Below are 22218 nucleotides of genomic sequence, written 5' to 3' on the forward strand. Positions count from 1 at the left end.
GCCCTGACCAAGACTCGTTAGGGTAAATGAAATGAAGCAAACCCGGGGCGGCACTCAGGCACCCCGACGTTCATCCTCGCCCTGGTGCCAACATTCTTTTCTGAGGAAAAACAAAACAGTAGGAACTTGTTGAAAACACCATGACCCCCCCCCCCCCCCCCCAGAATCTGATACTTAATACAGCATGAGCAGGACAAAGGCCTTGACACACCCCGTCTGGGAGGGGGGCAAACAGCCTTCCACATTAGCCTTGAAGCTACTTCTATTTGTCTTCCTCTTTCTTTCAAATGTGTGTGTGTGTGTGTGTGTGTGTGTGTGTGTGGGCGTGTGTGTGGGCGAGGTGTGCTCCTTGAGTAAAGACGGTTTGGCAGGAGGGAAGAGGAAGAGGTAAGTACTGGTAGTGAAGAGATACAACTTCATTTACTGGAAGTGGAAACTTTAGGAAGGAAAGGAGGAGACTGGAACTGTGGGGGGGTGGGGGGGGGACACACAAAAAGGAATGTGTGTGTGTCGGTCATTGACAAAGACGTAAAAAGTAACAACCAAGGAGTGGGAGGTAGCGCCTCGGACCCAGATTTTGTGATGGCGCGCCACATCAGAATGTGCAGCATGTATGCGTCCTACCGTTCGCTAATCTGGGCCGCCCAGCTGTGGGACCACGCCCCTCCACGCCTCTACGTCACTTTTAGTACGCCCGAGGGGGTGAGCCCCGAGTAGGTGCAAGCACCATGTATGCTGACATACTGGTTTCATTCAGCCTATTAAGTGACACAGATAGAAACCCTAAGAGGTGTCATAAGACAGTGTCATACATTTCACAACTGGTTTGAACAGTTTGGGACTGTTATTATAAAAATAAAAACTCTTTATGAGTGACTTTATGATTATCTCTTTACATAACAAAGTACCCATTTACTGTGATCAGCGGATAATCATGATTCCCAGACCCGATTAGGAGACAGGTAGCAGTTGTTGCGTGCGTTACAGACACATATTGTGTTGTCTTCAGGAGTTGTAACGTACATACCCACGTTGCCCGTATACAGAACCTTTACAAAATAAACATAAAGAACGTTTAAAGCGTGACTTTTTTGTAAATATACCTATAGCTGCTGGCAAAGTTAACAACTTGAATCTGACCTGATCTGGCCTCCAAGGATAACTGCACTTTTTCGGGAATTTTGCACATCATCCACAACCCTTATGTTGGACATGACCACTATGTCTATCTTTTCTGTTTGTTATAAAGATATAAAAACAGCTAAAAAGACCGAACTGGGTCATAATGGGAACATAATGGGAAACACATTCCGCCTATAAAGCCTTATAAACCCCTACTGATGAATAAATGGCATCTTTAGAGCAAAGTACTAAAAACATATGCAGTGGAACCTTGGTTAACATCATTAATCCATTCCAGTAGTTCTGACTCTAACTGAAACGGACTGGAACCAAATACATTTTCCGCATTGAAATACATATGCACTTATAATGATGAATCAAAAGGACACATGAATATTTAAGGTTTTGTGTGTTTTTGTTTCTCACTTTCAGTCTCGGCTTTACTTTTGATCACCACCATGGAGTATTTTCCCAAAGGTCTTGGGATCAACAACAATTGAGACGAGCATCACTGTTCTTTTTGTTCAGCAGTGCTTTTTGTCTTGGAACTTGCCATGCAGGCCATATTTGTCCAGTGCCTCTCCAATGGAGGAGTCATGAACGCCGACCTTAACCCAGGCAAGTCAGGCCTGCCTTTTGTTGTGACCTTGTGGATGAATCGTCACTGCGCTCTTGGCATAATTTTGGTTAGCCAGCCACTTCTGGGACGGTTTACCACTGTTCCATTTTTTCACCATTTGTGGATAATTGCTCTCACTGTGGTTGGCCGGAGTCCCAAAGCTTTAGAATTGGCTTCATAACCTTTTCCGTTTGAACTCTCATAACTACAGTAAAGTTACTGTTTTAAAGGTGTGGGGGGGCACTTTTTCATCAGGGCCATGGGGGTTTGGATTTTTTTTCCTAAAATAATAAAACGTTTCATTTAAGAACTGCAAGTTTGTCGTCGACTAATATTTACATTTGTTTGATGATGTGAAAAGTGTGGCAAACATGAAAAAAAAAAGAAATCAGGAAGAAGGCAAACATTTTTTTTAAAGCACTGTACCTGGTGTAACCAGCAAGGAACGAGCATTGATGACATTTGGCATCAATGACCCCGCTATTGTTTGTCATATGGTGCCAAAAAATCACGTACTTAACATTTACGGACACAATGAGCATGGTTGGGACCGGCTCAGATTTTCATTGTGGCTTCGTGAAGCATCAAAGCGATCTGCTGCAACAGCATGAATCATGGGAAAAGTGTTTTCTTGTTCCGTATAAACAGGCTCACAGCAGTCAGTTGATCTTCACTGGCAGAAGTGCAAAGACCAGAGGCTACACCTCAACGTGCCAACCAATCATGAGTGCAGAATAATTAAGCAGTGATCTGATCCTTCATTTACTGACAAGTAATGATGCAGACTGGCGGCGCCATTGCTTTGCATTGTGATTGCAAAGGAGATGGCAAAACAGCAAAAAAATGAGGTTCTTTCGCACTGATTAGCGGCTATAATACTGACTGTTGGATAATATGAATTTAGAAATTATTTGTACAAAACCTGAGCACAGACGAGTGCAGTATCTCCAGCAACACGCTGTACCGATTATGTCAAATTACAAATATAGTATATTACAAACATGTTTGGATTGTTATAATGGGTAGGTTTAGTCTATATTACTTGCATAGCATTCATTCCCGAGAACGGCACTCAAAAGATTTCCCAAAAATCCAATTTGGATCAGAACTGGAATTGTGGCTAATCTCATAGCTACAAAGTCCCAAGTTTCATCAAGCGCCAATCACAACTTACGGTGCATACATCTTAAAAAGCCTAAAATCACCAGTTTATTTCTTCATCATTGCACAAATGTAATGTTTTGTCTGCATGCGAGCTACTTAAACATATTTATTTATCAATGTTTTGATTTGTCTTTATATGTACAATATTTGCCGGTGTACTGCATGAACCTGTTTTTAATTGAAGATAATAGTTGCGCTTTGTTTTTCAAGTCATGGAACAATTGGATTCATTGAGTCAGCTGATTGAATGAATGCAACATCTGTCTTTCTTGGAAGGACTTTTTGTGCTCAACGATTAAGTAACTCGCTCGGAATGATGCTTCCATCGCTGCCTTCACCTTTGCTGCCTTCACTTCTCGCAGCCGTGTCTGGAACCAATTAACCGCGATAAAAGAGGTACGGCTGTATTGAACTTGGTCTAGTATTCTGTGTGACGTCACTCTGAAGACGGAAAAGCAACAAGGAGAGAAAAATAGTGTGTGAAAGCAGAAGAATGAAAGAACACAGGAAAGAAATGAAAGGAACGGAAGGAACAGGTGAGTCTTTTAACTATGCCCTCATTTGGATGAAGGAGCACAGCAGGGCAGGGCCTCTCAACCTTTTTGATGACTCAGGCCTGATAACTGCTGTGATGTAATCCCCGGGGAGAGAGCTTCAAACACCACGCACACACACACGCACACACACACACCATTACTTGGTGTCTAAGCCATATGATGTGCACACTTTCATATATGCTTCTATGCACCCAATGTACAAATATGGACGTCTGCATGCACATTCACGCAGCCATAATCCTCTGAGAGGCGCCCACAAAGACGGTGAGAGTGAAACTAGACAGGCGCAAACAGACAAAGGAAAAGTAAACTGAACTGTATGAGAACGAGCTTTGTGCAAACTGAAGTATGTACACAAGCGTGTGTGTGCACGCCCAGCAGCTCACACGCATCCATCTCTGCACTTCCACGACTAGCGGCTGCCCTATTAATAGCCGCGCTGCTATTGCGTACACATTACAAGCCGTTACATCAGATAGGAGTTTCTGTTGAAGATTATAATTGGAAAAAGGCCATCAGCTATCAGACGTACAAGACTACACAACGACAGACGTTAGGGTCCATTACATGTGGCAAGGTCGGGCACTCTGATGAAGGACCTGGACTCTGAGGGGGCAAGGTTTATTAGCAAGTGTCACAAAAAGGAAAATAAAACCACATTAACAGATGAATGTCATATATTGTTGTCTTCTTGTCTTTCCACATCCTTCTTACACGTCTCGTTAAACGGCAAAATCGGCAACTGTTCCTGGCAGAAACAGTAAAAGTCGCTGTGATGTAGAGGGATTTTCTTGCCCCCCGCTGAGCCTTGAGACCGGGTACCATTTTAGATCCCTTCAAAAATAACCTTAACCGCAGCCTTTATGTCAACCTAAACCATCTGCAGCCACAACATCCTGGGCCCGGTCCACAAAATAACAAAGGCATAAGTTACTGTGTTACCGGGAATACACCACCATATGGAGGAATTGGGGGGGGGGGAATTCCCCTCTCCTCGCTTTGCAGATAACATGCATGTCATACAAAAGACAAACAGCCAACATCCAGAAAACTGTTATTAATTTGTTCTGCTATATAACAAATACTGATGGTGGCAATGTACACTTTCTAAATATCCATTTACCTGCATAACGTAACACATTACGTTACACATATTACATGTAACGTAACATAACGTTACACATATTACATGTAACGTAACATAACGTTACACATATTACATGTAACGTAACATAACGTTACACATATTACATGTAACGTAACATAACGTTACACATAACGTTACACATAATGTAACACATATTACATGTAACGTAAAACATAATGTTACACATAACATAACACATTACGTTACACATAGCATAACACATAACGTTACACATATTACATGTAACGCAACACATAAAGTAGCACATAACATACCACATATTACATGTAGAGTAACATAACGTTACACATAACGTTACACATAACGTTATACATAATGTAACACATATTACATGTAACATAACACATAACGTTACACATAACATAACACATTACGTTACACATAGCATAACACATAATGTTACACATATTACATGTAACGTAACATGTTACACATATTACATGTAACGTAAAACATAATGTTACACATAACATAACACATTACGTTACACATAGCATAACACATAACGTTACACATATTACATGTAACGTAACACATAAAGTAGCACATAACATACCACATATTACATGTAGAGTAACATAACGTTACACATAACGTTACACATAATGTAACACATATTACATGTAACATAACACATAACGTTACACATAACATAACACATTACGTTACACATAGCATAACACATAATGTTACACATATTACATGTAACGTAACATAAAGTAGCACATAACATACCACATATTAACATAACGTAACATAACGTTACACATAACGTTACACATAATGTAACACATATTACATGTAACATAACACATAACGTTACACATAACATAACACATTACGTTACACATAGCATAACACATAATGTTACACATATTACATGTAACGTAACATAAAGTAGCACATAACATACCACATATTACATGTAGAGTAACATAACGTTACACATAACGTAACACATATTACATGTAACGCAACACATAAAGTAACACATAACGTAACACATATTACATGTAACGCAACACAAAGTAACACATAACGTAACACATAACGTACCACATATTACATGCAACGTAACAAATAACGTAACACATAACGTAACACATATTACATGTAACGTAACACAAAGTAGCACATAACGTACCACATTACATGTAACATTACACATAACGTAACACACAAATTGGCTGATTTTTATTTATAAATGGCTTATTGGTGTAGTGATAGCATAAAAAACAGTTTACAATCCTCTTAATATGTTTTTGTAACATTAATAGAACCATCTAAACATGAAACAACACCCAATAAATATGCTTAAATATGTATTGTACACCAGTCCCGGACGTCATTTAAGATCAGTGAGGAACTCACGTTAAGAGAACTTCCAGTGAGCAGTGAAAAAGTGTCATCAATGCTTCAAGTCCTGAAGGATGTCATTGCACAAAGTCGCATGTGCTCCAGACTGAAGTTGCCAGCCGTATTGTGGTCAACAATCTTGGCAGGAGCCCAAGCCCCCCTTCACACCAACCCGGCCCAAAATGTAGCTTAGCTGCTGGGCCTTTGTCTTTTAGAGACAACAAAAAGAGCCGTAGGCTTTGATAAGCTGATTTGGCTCACACAAGCCACCCAGCTCCATATTCCCATTAACAAGTGCCCTCTCTGCAGACCCTTGCACAGTAAGGGTGGGCTGTGTGTGGTCCGGGCCGCCCACGGAAGCCGATGTCTCCATGATGAGATGGAGACACAAAAACCTAAATGGGCCTCAGACAATTTGCTGTTCCTATTGAGCGGCTGTGATCAGCAGGAGTGGGAGGCGCTCAGCAAGGAAACTCTGCTGAGTCAGGAGGAAGCAATTGTGAAGTGTCCCTTGTCATCCAATTACTACATCAAATTGAGACCCAATACAAAGTGGCCTATCTGGGCTCAGTGGAGCAAAAGAAGGCAGACCACAATTTGGTTGTCAAAGGACCAAGAGGGGGAAAGTGGAGAAGCTAAGGAGGGACAGGAAGTCATTCTGAAAAGGGATATGCGGAGAAATATGGGGATGGGCACGGACAATATTGCTCTATATGGACGACAACTTCATCAACAACGCAGATTGCAGGCAAGTCGGGTGTTTGAAATATGGTTCAAGACAATCCAGAAAAGGGGGGTGTCTTTACCAATAAATGTTCTTCAGTGCCATGTTATTTTATGTGAGTGATGATGGGTCAAAGAATTACATTGTAATGAAATAAAACATTTTCATAATACGTATATCATAACATTGCCACAGATTTTACCACCAGAAGTAAAACGAGGGAATGGACGCTTCTTTGTGCACCCAGCATGTTTGCCAGAGAACCTCGGGTTCCAAATGTCCTCTGAGAGCACTGATCATTTGGAGCCATTGTCCAAGTACAGCAGGAGGGCGGAGCGGTGAGGAACGGGGAACCAGGATGGGAAAACAATGGATGACATCACAAGCATGACGTGCATGACTCGGTTCCCCGTGGACAGGGTGCGCTTGTTAAAAGGCTAGCATGTGTGTTGTGCCGTGACTTTATGTGTGAAATTAGGGAACATTGGTGACTTTAGCAGCTCTACAAGATCAGCTTGTTTGATTCCTGATTGCATTGATGGAAACATTGAAGACACTAAAATTCAAACAATTGCTAGGATTTTGTAATGGTATTTAAAAAATTACAATTACCGTAATGACAAACCATTTTTATTTGGAACCGGATTGCAGATCCAGATTTGGCACCAAAGGAAAATCGACATACATTTCACATGGATCGTTTTTGGTGCTTACGTAGAATCTGAATAGCAAAAGTAGGTCAAGTTTCATCCAAGGCAACAAAAGATCGTTGTAAAAATACAGCATAACAAACATCATTATGATTTGTTTTGTCATCGTAATCTTGCCATTTCACAGCACGATCTGCAGAAATCTGAGCTGTTCTACTTTCCCAGAAAGGAGGACCGAGAGAGAGATCTCCATGACCTACATGAGTCCAACAGCTCAGCTTCGGTCAGATGAAATGCCCGCCGGCTGCGACATATTGCTCTTCTTTGTATAACACACGGAAACGCCAAAAACGTACATGCATACACACCTGCATCGACTGACATATGCACGTGCAGGAGCGTGCACGTGCATGAACAAATCCAACTGTGGCCATTGCTGTGCTATCATAAAACAGTAGTTCTGAAACCTCTTTCTCTGAGGAATGGTTAACCTGACCAAAGCCGAGACGTATACACGGTCCAATCTGAAAGAACCATTTGGTGATCTTAGCCTGCTAGCGTCTTAAAGATGCCTTCTCGTCTTACACTCCGGAGGATGAAGTATTCATGCTGTAACGCCTCAGTGTCCAGGTCAACTTCCCATAGAATAGCTAATTACAATTACAATATTTGACAGGAAACCAAATACGTTGATTGAAAAGCAAAACCAACAGCATCTCATCTTTAAACAGGCTAGCTAAGCCTGGCTTTAATTTAATTTGACGCTGAAAGGTGTTCCAAATATTTGATAATCATATCAAGATACATGCAAAGACAAATTTAGCATGTATCAGCTTGATCCGAGCCATTGTTGATGCAGCACTATTATGATATACGTATATATGCTGTATTTTTAACTTTTTCATTTGCTCAAGGCAACAACGTGGCATTCTTCTCCTGCAGTTAGTCGGCAGCGGATGTTTGCTGCAGATGGCTTAGCAGTTGCAGTGGCGCTGACCTATTTTTTACGAGAAGCGTGTAAATTAATTTAGCATATAACAGGATCATTTTAAGCCAATATGGTATTTTGTGTCAAACCATTTGCATAATTGGGATCATTCTGACAGAGTTGGCCACAGAAGTTCCTTTAAGATTATCTTGATCCTTGAAGAAGTTTTTTTGTGAAAATGTCAAGCTCAGAGTACACGCTCTTGTGCACTACAACTAATACTCCTATTCATTTCCTCATAAACACAATGATCTTTATGCTCTGCCTGTGAATGCTGACATTTTACCAAGTGGCTTTGTCAAGTGCCGGTGCTGAAGGTCTTATTTACTTAGACCGTGCCATTAGTCAGACTGATCATGACAGCCAATCTAATAAATCACCTAAAGGCCAGAGTATGTGCGTGCATATAAGTCTCTGTGGCAATGTGGCACTAACGGGTTGGGCTGGCAGGTTCAGGCATGTTTCCATTTAGCAGCCAGGGATAAATACGGCCCTGACACATGAGATGTTCCAGGCTCAACCGCAACCTGCCTGGCTCTCCTCCAGGTAGCGTTTGTTCAGCTATGGCCAAACAATTTGTATTTCACAGCACCGAGAGCTGCAAAATCCACTCCGTCGCTCAATGTGGGAGTGTGTGTCTAAGAGCGTGTGTGACGGTGATGAAGTGGGGAGAGGCGTGCCCGCTGACAAAGGCGCATACTGTAATGCCTGAATGCTCTATTGACCTCTGCAACAAAGAGCATCAAGTATCAGGAACGTGTGTGTCTATGCCACTTGCACCTATAGACACCCGAATGAACTATTTCAGCTGGACCCGGGTGGTGGGGTCCACTTCAGAAACATAAACAACATTGAACTCAAACTATTATTTTACAGCAGGCAGCATGGAAATCTTGTTATGATTTAATGTTGTGGAACCATAGCAAACTAGAGTATAAAAGTATTAAAAACGCATTTATGCATTATTTGATTCTATACCACTTATCCTCACGAGGATCGCGGGCATGCTGGAGCCTATCCCAGCTGCCTTCGGGCGAGAGGTGGGGTACACCCTGAACTGGTGGCCGGCCAATCCAGAGCACATATAGATGCCTGAGCGGGGAATCGAACCCTGTTTCCCTAACGTGAATGTAAAAACATAGAAACTCGTTAAATTTAAATGACTGTCACTCACGCCCACTCACGTCCACTCATCACCAGTCTCCCAAAGACTAGCCATTCTCTCAACCAGGCAAATACAAACATGCCACAAAAAGACAATGAAAGAGCTAATTAGTCCACCTATCTATTGAGATTTGTCTTTTGAAGTACTTTTTAGAGTATTTCCAAAATGGACAAACACTTGGACACTCTCACTTTATATATAATTTAGTATTGGATGCTGCATACAGAATACAACAAGCGTCTTCGGGTCCATGTTTCACTTCGATTTAAAAAAAAGGGAAAAAAAAAAGCATCACAGTGAGCCAGCAGAATTTTTTGGAGCAGTTTCACTTTTGATCTGCTCACTGCACAGCCTGCAGAACACATCAGCACTTCAATGAGAAGTAGAGTGCGTGCACGAAAACGAGACTGACTGTCAAGGACTAAGAGTGTGCAACATTTCAATTTACGGTTAGTCACATTGGAAAAGGCTGCTCTTCGACCTTGACTCCTTCCAACTTTCCAGGAAGTGACAGAAATGAGTCAGATGGGGAACGGCATGCTGCAAAAGGAACAAAATGGTTGGATTGATGCCCATCTACGTATATACTACTACATGTAGTACAGCCCGTGGAATACTTCATACAACATGATATAAAAAATACTTCATACAACATAAAAAAGCAGCACATTTTGAAGTCAGTTAGACACACCAAAACATGAATTTGTTCTCCCCGTCCAATTGAGGGGATTATGGTTGATTATAGAGGAAATTGGGCAGCCTCGGTGGTGGTTTGCGTTCTCGGAGTACTGCGTAGTAGCACGGGTGTTTCCACTTTTGCCCTTCTTGGATGTAGTCAGTTGATTGACGGTGTAAAAATAATATGTCTGATTCAGCAAATCATAACGTAAAAACCCAACATGAGAAGAATCACAGGATTCACAAACTTTACATTAGTCTGACGAGAGGGTAAGAAAAAGTTCTTTTCCAGATCTGATTTACAAGGTGATAATAGTGTTGGTGTTTACAAGTTGTTGGGTGGCCCCATATGGAATTCCTCAATTTTTCCACTAAACAGTCAAAGGGTTCAAGGCGTGGGAGACTTTCACTCTAATATTGTGTGACAAATGATCCTGGCTCTTGAATTCAGCAACTTCTTTTAGTGTACGCGTGCAACACTCAGTAATGTAGGCACGGCTAATTGGTTCCAGACCTGGCCACGTTATGTGAGTCTTCTCGATATTTCCTCAATATTAATATACTAAATATTGCCTGTTTATGACTTTCTAAATACAGTTTTTTAACGCTAGAGTTCTGTAGACATAAAATAACACCCATATACCCCAACTCTTTGTTTACATCGCTTACACGATGGTATCACTGCAGGGACATGACAGCCGCCGCTACCATAGTAGGCTACCGAGCTAAATAGTTAGCTTATCCAATTTACTAAATAATAATAAATAATAACCCTAACCCTAATTCTAAAGTGTTTCAAATGAACCATCTACCATGTCCGACATGCCATGACTGACTGGATGCAGTGTGAAGATGATGTAATACAATGTCATGTTTCATCAATGCAACATTACTAATAATGTAACGTAACTAATGATAGGCTACAGTCAACCACAGAACAGCAATCGTTTATCAATAAATTCATTATTTTAAAATCACGATAAAGTGGGGCGGGGGGTGTTCGAACTGTAATGTAGCAAGGGATGCGGTAACATTACATTTGTATTACAGTAAGAATACTGACAGGGTGATCAATGTACAAATACTACACCACTCTACACTAATACTGTATAGTATGTATTACCAGCACCATGCCTGTCTACGTATATGTGCCCTGCCATTGGCCGGCCAGTCCAGGGTGTACCCTGCCTTTTGCCCCAGGTCAGCTGGGATAGGCTCCAGCATGACCCCAGGGATGGATGGATGGCAACAGGTGATGATTCTTGTTTCTGACATTATAATTATGTTTCATACAGTAAATGCGGCCCCACCCGTAATAGAGTATGTGCATACAGCTGAAACTCAATGTCCCAAACTCAAACTGCAATGTGTACTCGTGCACGGCCTTAACATTTCACCACCCTTGTGTAATCAAGTCTCTCCGTGCCCTGCTGTCATTTGTTTGGCAACGTCACAAATACGAGACAGATACAGACAAGCCACATGACAAATTAATTTGTATTCAAACTAGTTGAACTGGATATACCGTTAGCAGTGCCAAACCCACCCCCACCTATCCATCATGATGTGCTATTTTAGGCCTTGCAGTTCATCGCGAGTGACTCAGCATTTATCAACTCAACAGCACTCCTGACTAGCCCAAACTTCCCGACAGAAACTTGAACTGAGCTTCACATGAGGAGCAGAGGGAAGGAAAGATATCCTCGTGGATCTCAAAAATAAAAGATAGGCCGAGATAAGGAGGGGAGATAAGAATACACAGACCAGCGAGACAAGGGGGGGGGGGTGGGGGTCCAGCAATAGTAGAGAGTACTGTGAGTTTGAGGACAGCCAGTCCAAGTACAGTAAATCCAACCAAATCTGGCAACACTGTGATCAAATGAATGTTCCCACACTGGAAGGACTTGGCCCACTTCAGGGACACGGTGTCCAAGGAAATGTAACAACACTCTCACTTGCACCACCAAGCACGACGGCACCAACATTGTTCTCCGCAGAACTGGATTGGGGCTTCCACACGCTAGTACGTCTGGCAACCTGAGAAGGCACCCCCTAAAAAGTCACCTCTGAAGAACATCTGGTATGGTACTCTGGTACTCATATGAAATATGATTTAAAATGCTGGTTTAGACTCAATCTCTAAATGGCCGTATCCAGGTCCTCCCTGTTGCTACTGTTATCTTGCTCCTCTGCTTTGAGGAACCACCATTCTTTTGTGTCTGTCAGAATACTTTGCATTCATCTGGAGTTCACTCAGGACAATCTGTGTTGTATTTCATTCTAAAAGGTGTTTGATGTCAAAGCTCTAACGCTCTTTCACTCTTTCAAACCAATAATTATGCCTCTTTATGAAGACAAATTGAAGTGATGAGCTGTCAAAACTGAAGTGAACCAAGCGGGATTTCTAAATCATCCTCACTGGAGTTGAAAGCTATGAGTAAAAGTCATGTTTATTCATTGAACACATCCGTTTAATTATGAAGTTACGTTACACCCCTTTTGTAGCTGAAAAGACAAGCATGAGAGAGAATGAAAAATAAAACCCAGCAATCCATGAGGAGGACAGTTGAACTTCATTAAGGTTCATACGGCCATAACCATCAGCTTGCCCAGTCATTCCTGAAAGATGTGTTGCTTCCTGGGTATGCATGCGCCTGTCAGAGAGCGCCTGGAGGTTGGAAAATTCAGTAAAACAAAAACAAAAACGTCTCAGCACGCTGGCTGACTGGACTACGTAGCGAGGAGGCAGGGAAGGAGTTCTCGAGAAGGAAGGACCAGGAGAAATCAAGGCAGAGAATAAAAAAAAAAAGTCACCTGTGTCATCACGCAATACTCAAAGACAACGTGTACATTTTGGCCTGGGAAGAACGCATGCTACTGGATTCGCACACATCCACAAGCATATGTCTACGATGGGACAGCTATGTGGGAGGTTTTTGGAATAAAAAGGTGCTGAGTTGTATTTCCACTGAAGAACAACCACAATGAGACATACTTTCCATTGCCATCAACAATGGACGGACACTGCCAATTCTGTAAATAGTTTACAGAACTCACAAAGGCAAATAAGCAGGCAGAAGTGCAAACACAACCAGAAAACAAATGGACCATAGGCATGGGTGGGTGCACAAGTACACTTGCACCCGTTCCAATGCGCTTTTAGACTGTGTGTGCACGGTAAGCACGCACATGAACTTGAATTTTCCACAGCTCTGAATTCTTCATTAGGCTTGATTATTTAAAAAAAAAAGATAAAAACAAACAATTTTGCAATAAAAAAAAAACAAGTTTGCATCACATCGGCATTGAATACCTTCTGCTTGATGTCAGAGAAACATTTCTGGAAAGAAAAAGTACAAAATGCGCTCTGGTTTAGCTGTATCAACTGATGTTGGGACAACTACTTATTGTACAACTTTACCTCTGTTCATCATTTATGACTGCGTTGCACCTCCTCCAATCCCCCGCTCCATTTCCTGGTCCACATTGCGCCCTTAACAGGCTGTCTGGGAATTCAAACATCAACAAAATTCCCGTCCTGCCTGCCCTACTTATTCTGAGTCATACTTATGTCACTTTGAGAGACATAAATTTTGGACCTTAAGACCTTTAAAAGTCAAATTTACCATGCAGAGCTGAATCCATGCCATGGCTGCTAATTTATGCCTCCGACTGGAAATAAACAACTTCCCTGCTCATGACCTTGAATTTGAATGAAACTTACATTTTGGAGGCCGAGTCCAACGTACAGCAGTTACAAGTTGTCATGCTAACGCACCACTTCCACACTTCTCAGATATTTTTGTCAACTCATTACAAAGACACTTATAATAAACTGAGTTTGATCATGAAATACTTTTACTGGAAGTGTAAGTGGGTTCTCTGACGGCATCACAGGCAAAATACTTCTGATGAATAGTTTAGTCACACATTACTGTAAACTACTATGCTCCCGGAAACAGCCCAGGCTTGCCCCATATGAAGATCATTAACAGAGATGATGCTGATAGAGAAGCTTCAACCTCGGAGAACGGACATTGTCCTAACCTTAAGATTCACAGGTGGCAAGGCTGCCATGTACTTTGGTACACAGGACGCCATCATGTACCGCGGAAATACTGCTTATTATGTTGGTACACAGGACGCCCTCATGTAGCGCAGAAATCACGCCTATTATGTGGAAGCAATCTACAGAAATGAAATGAATGACGTGAGCGCAACATGGGACAGATGTTTGCCAGGGAAATTCCTAAGTGTACATGTGGAACATGCCGTAGACCGCTAACTGCAACTGATTTATGATATTCCAAATCGGCATCTCTCAAAACAACACCGGCAATCCATCTTTGCCTTGCTTAGCAAAATAGACATCAATCAAAAGGCACTCAGATTCATTGCAGATGTCTTGTCTTGTTTACCCAGGGACGGAGCATCGGACTTATGTGGACGCTATTTGGCGTCCAACACGACCACGTGTGTTTTTAATGATGGGTTACAGGCCAAAATGACTTGACGGTTCCTGAAAAGATGAAGATGAAGAGTGCGGGTTGCACTTACATATATGCCAGTGGAGGGTTCTCCCGGAGGTAGTGACCCGGGACTAAGTACAGGTGAGCTGGCCGGACTGCAGAGCTCAGGGAAGGGGTTGGGGATGGCCGGGAGGGAGGACGTCCTCAGCTGCTGTTGCTGCTCCTCCTGCAGCCTCCTGGAGGACGTAGGACACAGACGTTAAGCTGCTGCCATTGTTCCAGTTGATATGAATCGGAGTCGGTTCCGGTCAGATATCCCAGGTGTTTATTTCAGGTCTGATTGCTATCAGATCAATGAAAAGGTTTTTCCCAACAGTAATAGAAAGTATTGGTGAGGGGATGAGTGAATACATTTTTTGGTATTACATACCAACTGACACATAAGGTCATGCCATGGGGCGGCGTGAATAAAGTAAAATGGCTGTAACAAGAGCGGCTAAGAGGGAGGGTGAGAATAAGAAGATTTCTTTCTGTAAGTATCCAAGCTCATGTCTGTTTCCGTCTGATCTCCCCGTAATGAACAGCCTCCAAGTCGGGAGAAATCACAGACCCCTGCAGCCTGCTGGCTAATTTTCTGCAATATTTATCACACATCAATATCAAATAAGACATTGCTTTAAAGCCGTTTTTAAATTAGGCACACGCACTATAAGCTTGTGGCTCAGAAGCGGGATGATGGTTTGACAGCAGATCATAAACTTTTCAGGATCCAATCCTTTTTTTTTTTACAGCAAACAGTAAGTGCAGAGAGCCATTGTGGGACTCTTTCTCTTCGACTCCTTCTCCCTGCCTCTATCAAACTCTCTGTAGAAGCCAGCGAGTTCAAAAGGGAACGGGTCTTTTGATGTGGTCCCATCTGAGCTTGAGAACAGGGTTATCCAGAGGTCAGCTCTGAATAATAAGAACTTCAGGGCCCCGAGTCTGTGCGCAAGTGAGCGCTTGTGAGAAGACGAGGCGAGAAAGGGAGAGTCCTTAAGACGGAATACTCCATTACCTGATCATTTCGCCTCTGCTTGTGTCACATAGTCCTGACAGGGATCATTATTACAGACAGCTCTGCAGTCAAAGTGTAGGATAAAAGCCTATAATGACCGCCTTAGGGAGACTGTGGGCTTTGATTGTTTAAACCCAGAAAGATGCTCGTGCTTGATAAAAATGAATGAGAATTTGACCTGATGGTGTAGATTGAGACAAACAGGGCCTGACAAGAAGGGGGGGGGCATTCCCAGGCTACAGATAAGGTGCTAGTAAAGCTGGGTAGGTGTAGAGAGATGATACATACCATCATTACAGTTTACTTTTCAGTGTACAAAGAATAATTAGGGTTACCACATTTTTCATCTGATTATTTTACATGTTGTCATTAATTAATCTTGATTAATCACCATTTGCAACCATTTTTAAAATGTCCCATTTTGTAAAGATAGGTATTTGTATGTATTAACTATTGAATACCAAAGACACATTTACTGGAAATGTGTATATATATTTCTATGTATGGAATTGTTATTATTCATGTGATTTATCAGTATTTATTAACCTGTTAAGTGCTTCCCAATGCCTAAACAGGTGATTATGTTTTTTTATCAGCTCATGATTCTAATGTTAGTGGGTACATTAGTACACGCTGTCCAACAAAAAGGAACAAATAATTGCTGACTTACAACATCTGAAACCAACAAATATTTGACTAACTTCTAAGTTGTCAGTACGAGTCTCGGAATGGAACGGAACAAGATTCTTTATGACAGGATCTTTGAGCAACAGAAGGAAGACAATGCTAGCGTTTGTGGACAGCAACTCCTGGAAATAAAGTAAAATAGTTCGGTCCAGTTAGTGTGATTGGTAAATCTAAGAGTCTGTAGTATAAGTAGTGTTTGGTTAGATTGATAACGTGCAGTACTACATACAAAACACGGGATTCCATGTACATTGACAGACACGTTCATGTTGATGATGATGATGATGATGATGATGAGAAATCGCCCATAAATGTGGTAGCACTCACCTGACAGCCAGGATGTGCATGGGTTGTGACCGTTGGAGGCTAGCCTGGGGTCGGTCTGTGGGCGTGGCGGAGGGCGGCTCAGGGGAGGCGTGGCTTAGCGCATGGTACCCCTGCCGCAGATGGGTGTGGTGTGTGTGAGGGTGGTGATGGTTGTGCTGGTGCTGCTGGGAGGAAGCCGAGGTCTGTCCGTTTTGAAGTAGAGGCGTAGACTCAGTCTGATGAGCGCTGCAGGTGGAGTAGAGGCTCTCCAGCGAAGAGTTCATGTCATTCACCAGAGCCTCCAAATCAACATCATCCTCTGAAAGACACATGGAGAGGAATATGTAATTAAACATTAAATTACATTAAAACATTAAATTAAATGCATAGAACACACAAATCCTCTCAATTGGCGGCCAAAACCCAAAGCTTATATCCAGAATACAATGAAAGAATAGTTGAGGGATGAGGAAGAGGTCAAATCCCTGAATATTGTCAGGATTTCGGGAAAAAGGCAGATTGCCCTACAGACCAAAGCACAGATTCACAGATACAGGCACCCAATTTTGTCACACCACCCATTTGTCAGGACCTTTTTAACTATGAAGAAGATGCTGCCTGTGGGCAAACCTCCAGGATAACAGGTACGAGCACAAACCTGCCCCTAACAACGCTGAGCACCGGGGTTCACCAGAAAGGCATCATATTGTCAGCATCTCCTCAAAATTCCCAGCATGTATGAAACATTCAGCTTTTAGAGGTCTTAAAAAGCACGAGTCAAATTCTTTTTGGAGGAGAAATCTGTCTTCAAAGCTCTTGTGAAAAACCTCCGAGCACATTGAAATTCATGAAGTGAATTTTCAACTGACTCCAGGAGCGTAAAATATCAGCAGTTGATGGGAAGTTCTTATTTAATTGCTTCATGCTGTGAAAGTTTTATCTTCTCTTTAAACTGGGAACAAAACTTTGCACTTTTTAAATTACAATCGACGGTGGTGACTGTGTTAAATAATTCTTCACTGAAAAAAAAAATCCAGTTCATAAATGTATCATTGAACCCCAAGTACTGCTCTCCTAGCCCCCAAAACTACTGTCTGCCACAAGTACACCACTAGGGGGAGACAACACACACCTGGAAGTAGCAAAAGCCCTCAAACTGACCAACATGCAAAACTAACATTAGTACAAGTATTTGGCCTTAATTTAAGTCAAATTAAATCAGGAAGCGGATAGTCTAAGAACTTAAAGAATGTGAAGACTATTTCAATTTCTCAGTTGTGAATGCAGGCAAGCTGGACCCTGACAAGAAATGCTATAATTATGATATCTACAGTCACACGTTTCAAAGAATGGCGTTCAAAGGAAAATCTGTCAAATTTTAGCAATAGCAACCACACACTATGCTAACTGTGCGGCAAAGACGATGGAGCTCGCCAGGAGATGCTACACTTGATCCCTTAGTGAATGGCTGAGGAGATTTATCTCCAATGAGCTGATAGTGTGAATGTTTCCTTGGAGGCACTTTTCCAGAAAACGTGTCAGGTATCTGAATCACAGGTGCCTGTGATACACAGGTGGTTAATCCACTGGTATTAATAGCAGCGTGTAAGCCGGTGCAGCTACTTATAGACAGCCTGGGGAGCTAAAGAGCTGTAAACCACAAGACACGGGGTGCACACAAGGCCATAAATAGGACGAGGGACAGCGCTAGGGAAGCAGGGGAGACCAATCAGGCGACGTAAACAGTGGCATCAAAACAACACATCTGGCCTCACTTTAACTTCATTTGCGCTTGTTGAGACATGTGCCCTCCGACAAGTGAGACAGAAATGTTTAAGTCAAACTCGTTTGAGGATGGCACAACCGCTTGCATGACGCAACACAAACCTCAATTTCACAAGTGGATCACGGACGGAGTCATAACCAGTGGAACGATCATAATCACCTTTGCGTGTTGCAATAAGGCAAACATAAGTGTGCGTCACACACCCGGGTTGTTGACAAGGCGATGCATGCCGAACACATGCTACGACTGTAGAACAACAAGCGGAGCACGACACGTTCTACCAACTGCTCTTCTTTGGCAGGCAGAAGGGGACGTAAAGGCCCTTATTAATACCGAGCCAACACACAGCTGTCATGACACGCCTGACCTTACATTATTACAGCCAATCATTAGATCCTCTTAAAATATCAGGGCAGCTCAGGCAGCAGGGAGCACACAAAGCGGAGCTGATGACAGTCGGAATTTGCGAGGGTGATACAGTCGCCTAAGTGAAACATATTTTGGGACCGGGTCCTGTGGCGAGTTCCCCCTCAACTAATTGAAGTGAAAACTGTGAATTAAAATGGCTTGGACTTTAATTCCAACTAAGTGCGTGCAGAGTACTTTAGTGCTTCTGCCTATGACATGCAGCTGAAAAAATATTGCTGAAAGGGGGTTTTATGGGCAACACCGTGAGCTCAATGTGCTTGTTGGACCTCTCTGTGGACTTTGCATCATCTCCCTGAGATTGGGTCTGTTTTTGCTCCTGTTAGTATGTCTTTCCTCCACGGTCTTGCTAGGTTAATTAGGGATTGGATAATTGCCCGTAGGTGTGAATGCGAGTATGAATGTCTGTTCATCTGAAAATGTGGTTTTAGATCATAACTTTTCCACTTCAGAGAAGGAGCATTGTTGTGATTCCACACATCTCAGCCTCTGGTGGGATGCATTGATGACTAAGATGGATGGAGCCTGGAACAATTGCCACAATGACCTTTCGTACAACAAACTGAAGCCAGAGGCATTTGCTGGAGTCCACCAACTAGAGTTAAAAAGTACACCACGTCCACCTTCTTAACTCTTACCGTGCACATTGTTCATGTGTCCAATGTAAGGACAACTGCGTCACATGTGAAAGTTCTTATTGCTCTTCAGGTTGGTTTGAGTGTTTTGAGCATTCAAATGGGGCTGAAAATGTAGTTGCATGGTTGTTGTTACTGCCTTCATCTCAAGCGTGTTTAAACAGAAAACGAGAAGTCAGACACTGGAGATGGAAAACCCTCAACTACAACCAATATACAGTATTTGTAAGACCAAGTAACACAGAAGTTAATCATGCCTATGACTGAACGTAAAATGTGACTCATCAAGCCAACACTATCAATCCTGGAGAGTTGAAGTCGAGTTCACCAGAACAGTCCGCTCCGCTCCTGCCATTTGAATTTTCGAGTGTAAAAATAGTTAGGTCTGGTAGGAATATGAATAAAAGCTTGTGTTGAATATTACCGTTAATTAGGGAATGAGACAAAGCCAAAACAAGACCGTAGTACTGATGGCAGATGCATATGGCTCGCAGTCCTTAAGCCAGGAATGTAGCCTATGCACTCTTTATTCAGCCATGCTGGTTGCAAAGTGAAAAGAGGGATAACCGTGGTATAGAAGGAATGTTGTCAAGAGGTATACGTGCATCAAACATCAACGGAACACACACGCTCGCTTGTGCACACTCGAACACATCGCCCAGTGGAGGGGCTTCCTTTCAAAGAATATAGACACAGCAAGTTGGAATTGTAAAATGCGGCTGTGGTGTGTACAATACCACTGGTGACGCACACACACATGCTTACATACGCACACACACACACACACACACACACACACACACACTGAGCCCCATGCCTCCTGATGGGGTGGTGGAGACAATGTGGAAGGTCAAAGAGAAACAGAAGAGGCAAGGGAGGAAAAGATAGAATAGAAACAAATAGAAGGGAAATGAGAGATGATGGAGACACACTGTTATTTAAAAGCTACTGATGGGGGAGGTGCGGGTGTTGGGGAAGGGGACTAAGTTCACACCGGGTGAGGGTGACCACGGGACACAGCTTTCTAAGAAGCAGCTCTCTTATTCTGTGAAGTATGCTATCACTGCAACAGTAATACCTCATTTACCGCAGTTCATTGGTTCCAAACCCAAACATGTGTGGAGTTCCACAAAGTAGGATTTCCTTTTCAGAAATTAAATACGTTTGTAGTTAACCATAGACAATCTGTTTATGACCTTCTAAATAAGGTTTTTAACATTATTACAGCCCTCTAGTCAAGTCACCTTTACACTTATATGACCAATATAACAGACATAATAAGACTAAATAATCCATTTAAGACTGCATGGTGGACAAGTCGTCAGCGTGCAGGCCTCACAGCTAGGAGACCCAAGTTCAATTCCACCCTCGGCCATCTCTGTGTGGAGTTTGCGTGCGTGGGTACTCCGCTTTCCTCCCACATTCCAAAAACATGCTACGTTAACTGGCGACTCCAAATTGTCCATAGGTATGAATGTGAGTGTGAATGGTTGTTTGTCTATATGTGCCCTGTGATCGGCTGGCCACCAGTCCAGGGTGTACCCCGCCTCTCGCCCCAAGACAGCTGGGATAGGCTCCAGCACCCCTGCGACCGTCGTGAGGATAAGCGGGAGAAAATTTAAGACATACTGTTTATAAGACTTGTGGTTGTGCATCTTCCCGAGGGGAGCTGAGGGAGTTAAGGAATTCTGTGTGCCTGCACTGGTATGCCCATGCACGTGTGCCCATGACACGCCCCCCCAATTACACACACAAGGACATAGCAGGAATAACTGGAGCTGGGAGCTTCTTTTCCAGCATGACCTCATGAGAGCCACACCGGCAGATGACTCCACTGCATTGGCGCCATTGATGGCATTTGTTGCCCAGCAGCTGCAACACCAACACTCTGTTGCGATGACTCGATAACATGGAGTGATGGGGCACGTTTAAAACACATTTTCATATTTTCACATTTTGCGGGTGACGCCGCTTTGCGAGTGTGTCAACTCACACGAGGCTTGGAGCACTTTGTCGTGCAGCTGAGAGGAACGACAAGGAGATGACAACACAGTGCAAGCGGGTGACATCGCCACTCGCACACACACGTCATGTCAAGGCTTGCCGAGTCTTTTTACAACTCCACTATGCCTGTTAATGAATTACATGTTGAGAACAGCTGGTATTTCTAAACAAACACCAGCTTGCAAATTCCCCATATAAGCCGCTCAACGGCATCTCATTCCGCATTTATTAATAAATAATAGCGAGTCGTGTTTGAACAAAGCTGCGTTGTTCTCTTTTATGAACAGGTTTATGACGAATCTGGCTGTGGCGCAGACACAGCAAGTGGCTCGATTAAAGACCTCTAACATAGAAAGAGCAAGATCCCTGGAAAACAAGCTTCATAACATCAGCCAGGATTATAACTCCACCAATAACTCCACAAACGCAAGGTCAAATTTAGAGAGTTTAGAAGCTCAAACGTACTTTCGAGTTCTACATCTCAGAGACTAGAATAAGTCACCCATTACACGAGAAGGTAAGGCATTACAGAAGGTGACCTAACAACAACGTGGACGGCAGCACGGCTGTTCATTAATCAGGCTCCCATGGCATGTACAACATAAATCTAGTCAGCATAATGTTCCTTAGATAAAGTCATCCCATTCATCCGTCTCCCCT

General features: G+C 42.7%; 1 protein-coding gene across 3 annotated transcripts in view; it reads right to left on the bottom strand.

Annotated features, from left to right (window-relative positions):
• LOC131105070 (growth factor receptor-bound protein 10-like) overlaps nucleotides 1-22218 on the bottom strand; it is a 53085-nt gene that overhangs the window by 14137 nt on the left and 16730 nt on the right. For all 3 annotated transcript variants that reach the window (XM_058052806.2, XM_058052805.2, XM_058052804.2), the window contains exons 4-5: nucleotides 16729-17026; nucleotides 14749-14896 (exon numbers count right to left, since the gene is read on the bottom strand). In XM_058052806.2, coding sequence (XP_057908789.2) covers nucleotides 14749-14896; nucleotides 16729-17026 — 446 coding nt within the window. The remainder of the gene's footprint in view (nucleotides 1-14748; nucleotides 14897-16728; nucleotides 17027-22218) is intronic.

This window comes from Doryrhamphus excisus, linkage group LG5 (assembly GCF_037039965.1).
Source record: "Doryrhamphus excisus strain RoL-2023G ecotype Guam linkage group LG5, RoL_Dexc_Guam_v1.1, whole genome shotgun sequence".
NCBI classification, from domain to species: Eukaryota; Metazoa; Chordata; class Actinopteri; order Syngnathiformes; family Syngnathidae; genus Doryrhamphus; species Doryrhamphus excisus.